Source organism: Pezoporus wallicus, unplaced genomic scaffold, assembly GCF_028554395.1.
Source record: "Pezoporus wallicus isolate ANWC-B61680 ecotype Strahan unplaced genomic scaffold, APGP_CSIRO_Pwel_v1 contig_9307, whole genome shotgun sequence".
NCBI lineage: Eukaryota > Metazoa > Chordata > Aves > Psittaciformes > Psittacidae > Pezoporus > Pezoporus wallicus.
The window spans coordinates 35,986-42,165 of record NW_026639966.1 but is presented as its reverse complement, the minus strand read 5'-3'; the positions used below and the strand labels follow the sequence as shown (position 1 = coordinate 42,165).

Genomic DNA, 6,180 nt, shown 5'->3' with positions numbered 1-6,180 from the left:
CATTGCTCCCAGAGGTTGGGGAAGCGTCCGTTACCAGCCTCATTATTATCGCAACCTCCATCCCTTGTGTGTTGCAACAAGATAGAACTTTGGACTACCTAACCCCCCTTTGCCTTCGCATCATCTTGTGTAATAACAAACTGACTTCCCCTTTAGAACTCACGAAGCTCAATAGTTACAAAACAAAGAAGGAATCTGGTTCCACACAGTGACAGTTACAGAGGGTTTCTTTCCCTTTAAACTTGATGAACAAACCCCACACATTACACCATCGCCCCCAATCCTGCTCCCATCGCCCCCAACACGTTCCCATCTCCCCCAGTCCCGCTCCCATCGCCCCAATACTGGTCCCATCGCCCCCAATCCCACTCCCATCGCCCCCAATCCGCTCCCATCGCCCTAGCCCCGCTCCCATCGCCCCCAACCAGCTCCCATCGCCCCAATCTCGCTCCCATCGCCCCAATCCCGCTCCCATCGCGCCAATCTGCTCCCGTCTCCCCCAATCCCGCTCCCACCGCCCCAATCCCGCTCCCATCGCCCCAATCTGCTCCCGTCTCCCCCAATCCCGCTCCCACCGCCCCAATCCCGCTCCCATCGCCCCAATCCCGCTCCCATCGCCCCAATCCCGCTCCCATCGCGCCCAATCCGGTTCACTTGGCCCCATTCGCGCTCCCATCGCCCCCAATCCCGTTCCCATCGCCCCAATCCCGCTCCCATCGCCTCCAATCCCGTTCCCATCGCCCCAATCCCGCTCCCATCGCCCCAATCCCGCTCCCATCGCCCCAATCCCGCTCCCATCGCCCCAATCTGCTCCCGTCTCCCCCAATCCCGCTCCCACCGCCCCAATCCCGCTCCCATCGCCCCAATCCCGCTCCCATCGCCCCCAATCCCGTTCCCATCGCCCCAATCCCGCTCCCATCGCCCCCAATCCCGTTCCCATCGCCCCAATCCCGCTCCCATCGCTCCAATCCCATCCCACTGCCCCCCCCAACCCCACCGCGCATGCGCAGGCTCCGGCTCGGGCTGTACCACCCCGCACCCACACAGAGGGGTGTGTGAAGAGGGTAACCGCATCTTCCCTTCCACTTCCCGAGCCGCTCCGGCTCCCGCTCGCCCTCAGCCCCCGAAGCCCCATCGCGGCTCCCTCACCGCGTCCCGCTCCGCCTCGGTGCTTCGGGGCACGGAGTTCGGTGCGAGCCGAGTGGTACGTTCCGCTCGCCGCGGCGCCGGCGCTGGGCGGGACCGGCCCCACGCCTCTTCCTCCGCGCCCGGCCGCCGCCATGAGGTGAGGGGCAGCGCTCTGTGGCGCTTGGGGCGGGTTCAGCGGCCACGGGGGGGGGATACAGCGGGGAGCCGGGGCTGGGGTCTCGGTAACGGGGGGAGGCTTCGGTAACGGCGGGGTCCCGTGGCCCCTGGGGCGGCTGCGGCCTCCGCGGGGGGAAAATGGCGGCCGCGGTGAGGGGAGGGGGGGAAATGGCGGCTGAGGGGAAGCTGAGGGAGGAGCGGGGCCAGGGCAGGGCTCGGCCGCGTGTGGTGGGCACTGAAGGGGCTTTGAGGTGCTGGAGCGGGGCCTGGAGCACAGTGTGATGGGGAACGGCTGAAGGGACCTGATGGCTCCCTACAAGTGCCTGACAGGAGGATGGAGCCAGGAGGGGCTGGGCTCTGCTCCCAAGGGATGGGATAAGGGGAACCGGCCTCAAGCTGCACCATGGGGAGGTTTAGGTGGAGCCGAGGAACGATTCCTTCCCCAAAGGGTCGGGGCAGTGCTGCAGTCACCGCGCCGGGGGTGTGCACACGGTGTGGATGAGGCCCTGGGTTAGGGCTGGGTCTGGGGTGCTGATACAGGAGGTGTTTGCAGCATGCTCCGGCTCCAGAAGAGGCTGGCGTCCAGCGTCCTGCGCTGCGGCAAGAAGAAAGTGTGGTTGGATCCCAATGAGACCAACGAGATCGCCAACGCCAACTCCCGTGAGTGCCATGCCCGTGGTGATGGGACAGGCAGGGATGTGGTGGGACGGGGACAGGGGCAGGGACAGGCAGGGATGTGGTGGGGACAGGGGCAGGGACAAGCTGGGATGTGGTGGGGACAGGTACAGGCAGGGATGTGGTGGGACGGGGACAGGGGCAGGGACAGGCAGGGATGTGGTGGGGACAGGGGCAGGGACAAGCAGGGATGTGGTGGGGACAAGGGCAGAGGGGCTGGGACAAGCAGGGATGCAGTGGGGACAGGGGCAGGTACAGGCAGGGATGTGGTGGGGACAGGGACAGAGGGGCTGGGACAAGCAGGGATGTGGTGGGGCAGGCAGGAACAAGCAGGGATGCAGTGGGGACAGGGGCAGAGGGGCTGGGACAAGCAGGGATGTGGTGGGACGGGGCAGGGACAAGCAGGGATGTGGTGGGGACAGGGACAGAGGGGCTGGGACAAGCAGGGATGCAGTGGGGACAGGGGCAGAGGGGCTGGGACAAGCAGGGATGCAGTGGGGACAGGGGCAGGGACAAGCAGGGATGTGGTGGGGACAGGGACAGAGGGGCTGGGACAAGCAGGGATGCAGTGGGGACAGGGGCAGGTACAGGCAGGGATGTGGTGGGGACAGGGACAGAGGGGCTGGGACAAGCAGGGATGTGGTGGGGCAGGCAGGAACAAGCAGGGATGCAGTGGGGACAGGGGCAGAGGGGCTGGGACAAGCAGGGATGTGGTGGGACAGGGGCAGGGACAAGCAGGGATGTGGTGGGGACGGGCAGGGACAAGCAGGGATGTGGTGGGGACAGGGGCAGAGGGGCAGGGACAGGCAGGGATGTGGTGGGGACAGGGGCAGAGGGGCTGGGACAAGCAGGGATGCAGTGGGGACAGGGGCAGGGACAAGCAGGGATGTGGTGGGCACAGGGACAGAGGGGCTGGGACAAGCAGGGATGTGGTGGGGCAGGCAGGAACAAGCAGGGATGCAGTGGGGACAGGGGCAGAGGGGCTGGGACAAGCAGGGAGGTGAATCCAGGACACTGAGAGTGTGAGGAAGCCCAGTTCCAGACCCGATGGGGGGGTCTCCAGTGATGGAGAGCCAGGAGCAGGAGGGGGCTTTGGGGAGGCAGGATTGGTGCCTGTGCATGGTTGGTGTTGGAGGTTTCTCTCCGCAGGGCAGCAGATCCGGAAGCTCATCAAGGATGGGCTCATCATCCGCAAGCCCGTGACCGTGCACTCGCGAGCCCGGTGCAGGAAGAACACCCTGGCCCGGCGGAAGGGCCGGCACATGGGCATCGGTGAGTCCAGCCCCATGGCTCCTGTGGGGCAGAGCCTCAGCCTGCGCTTCGTGTGTCCATGGTTTTCCTCTGGGAGCAAAGAGAAGGGTTAAACATGGTGGGAGGGGGGGGTAATCCCAATCACAGCTACAGGTTGGGTAGAGAAGAGATCCTGAGCAGCCTGAGGACTGGGGGGTGTTGGTCCATGAGAAACTGAACATGAGCTGGCTTCAGTGTGTGCTTGAGCCCTGAAACCACCAGTATCCTGGGCTGCATCCAAAGCAGCGTGACCAGCAGGGCGAAGGAGGTGATCCTGCCCCTCTGCTCTGCTCTGCTCTTGTGAGACCTCACCTGGAGCATTGTGTGCAGTTCTGGGGTCCTCAGCATAAAAAGGACATGGAACTGTTGGAACAAGTCCAGAGGAGGCCACGAGGATGCTCAGGGGCTGGAGCAGCTCCTGTATGAAGACAGGCTGAGGAAGTTGGGGCTGTTCAGCCTGGAGAAGAGAAGGTGCTTTGAACCTCAGAGCAGCCTTCCAGTGTCTGAAGGAGGCTATAGGGATGCTGGTGGGGGACTCTTCATTAGGGACTGGAGTGACAGGACAAGGGGTAACGGGTTAAAACTGAAACAGGGGAAGTTTAGATTGGATCTAAGGAGGAAATTCTTTCCTGTGAGGGTGGTGAGGCACTGGAATGGGTTGCCCAGGGAGGCTGAGAATGCTCCATCCCTGGCAGCGTTCAAGGCCAGGTTGGACGAGGCCTTGGGTGCCATGGTTTAGTGTGAGGTGTCCCTGCCCATGGCAGGGGGGTTGGAACTGGATGATCTTAAGGTCCTTTCCAACCCGAACTATTCTGTGAGGACTGTGTTGAAGGTGCAGGACTCCGGCTCCATTCCCATCCTGTTTTCCCTCTCCAGGTAAGAGGAAGGGCACGGCCAACGCTCGCATGCCCGAGAAGGTGACCTGGATGCGGAGGATGCGGATCCTGAGGCGCCTCCTGCGCAGATACAGGGAGTCCAAGAAGATCGACCGGCACATGTGAGCCGGGCCCGGGTGGTGCCGGAGCCCTCCCCGCGGAGCACGGCACCAGGGATGATCCCAGCAGCAGGGATGAGGGGGTCTGGGGCTGCCTCACTGAGCCCCCGTTCCCTTCTGCTCCCTCAGGTATCACAGCCTGTACCTCAAGGTCAAGGGCAACGTCTTCAAGAACAAGCGCATCCTCATGGAGCACATCCACAAGCTCAAGGCGGATAAAGCTCGCAAGAAGCTCCTGGCGTAAGTGCTGCATCCACAACGGGGGGGGGTTCTGCTGCTGGTGGCTCCTTCTGGAGCCTGGCTGAGGAATGGAGCCAGAATGGAGCCCGGAGATGAGCTCTTAGGCAGAAGGAGGGTGCTGGGAGGGTGCTGAGGCGCTGGCACAGGGTGCCCAGAGAAGCTGTGGCTGCCCCATCCCTGGCAGTGCTCAAGGCCAGGTTGGACACAGGGGCTTGGAGCAAGCTGCTCCAGTGGAAGGGGTCCCTGCCCGTGGCAGGGGTTGGAGCTGGAGGAGCTTTGAGGTCGCTTCCAGCACAAACCATCCCCTGCTTCCATGATCCATTGATCCAGCTGGCTGGGGAGCAGGAGCCGGGGTGGAAGCTCTGAGGTGATCCCCACATGAACCAGCCCTTCCCCTCTTGCAGTGACCAGGCTGAAGCTCGTAGGTCCAAGACCAAGGAGGCTCGGAAGCGGCGCGAGGAGCGGCTGCAGGCCAAGAAGGAGGAGATCATCAAGACCCTCTCCAAGGAGGAGGAGACCAAGAAGTGACCGCTCCTTGCCTTGCGCACAGAGGATCCTCCTCCATCCACGAGCATCCAATAAAGCTCCAGAGCCCCGACTGCTCCCGCGGAGTCTCCCCTCTTTCCCTGCAGGGTGTGTGCAATGGGAACAGCTCCTGCTCCCCACCTTGGTGCTCCTCAGGGACAGCAGCCACAGAGGGGAAGGGACAGGAGGGAGCAGGGGAGCTCCGACCCTCACCCAAGCGCCTCCTCACCCCTGTGGGTGCTGCCAGGGGCTGACCTCCCGCTGAGCTTTTAGAAGCTGGTTGAGCCCCATCACCACCCAACCCCTCCCATTCTCACCCTCCATCCCCATCCATCCCTATCCTTCTCCCCCCCCCAAACACACTCATTTTTGGGGTCCATCATCCTGAACCTCATCCCCCCAACACAGCAAAATCCAACCCAGACCCCCCATGATGCCACATCCATAGGGGATTCTCTTGAGAACAGGGAGCTCTTCTGGTTTCTGGTTTAACTGAGCCCTGTGGGAGCAGCCACAGGAATGGGCTCAGAAGCGCTGCTGCAGGTCTTGAACCACCAGAAAAGCCTCATTTGGGGTGGAACTGGGGCTCCCTGGCCCACAAGGGCTCAGTCGCTGCCCTGGGGAGGTCCCTGCTGCATCTGCTCCAGCCCAGGAGGGTTGAGGCAGCAAAAGCTTCCCAAGGCTCTGCCCATGGACCCATGGCACGGGCTGGGTGTCCGGGCAGGCGCAGGGAAGAGCCCTGGACCGAGGTCCTGTCCTGGGCCAGCGGATCCAGGACCCACCAGCTCCTCAGCCCCAAACCTCAGTGCTCGATGCCCTCTGTGGCCACCAAACCAAGGCAAGCCCCAGCCCGGAACGCTGCCCCGTGCACCGGGGTTGGGTTTTGCTCTCCGAGTCCCTCCCGTGGTAAACCAGAGCTTGGAAAATGGTGTTTATTGGTATTTATAAATACAAACATAAAGGAAGAGTCCATCTGGAGACGGATTAAGTGACTTGCAAGGACACTGTCAAGTAGGTTTTGAGCTACCTTAATGCTGTCAAACCCTGTTTGGAAAACGACAACGAAAAACGCTTTGGGTTCTGTAGTCTGGGGAGTTTTCTCCCCCCCCTTGAAAACTGGGCTCTGCCACAAGGAAAAAAAATCCATCAGC

The 6,180-nt window shown here is 62.5% G+C and overlaps 1 protein-coding gene across 1 annotated transcript; it reads left to right on the top strand.

The window, feature by feature from the left end:
- The first annotated feature begins 1,156 nt into the window (after positions 1 to 1,156).
- On the top strand, positions 1,157 to 5,102 carry RPL19 (ribosomal protein L19). The gene is made up of 6 exons (XM_057417033.1): positions 1,157 to 1,285; positions 1,859 to 1,965; positions 3,130 to 3,252; positions 4,147 to 4,267; positions 4,394 to 4,504; positions 4,909 to 5,102. Exons 1-6 carry the CDS (start codon positions 1,281 to 1,283, stop codon positions 5,030 to 5,032), a joined length of 591 nt encoding a protein of 196 aa, XP_057273016.1. The 5' UTR covers positions 1,157 to 1,280; the 3' UTR covers positions 5,033 to 5,102.
- The last annotated feature ends 1,078 nt before the right edge of the window (positions 5,103 to 6,180 follow it).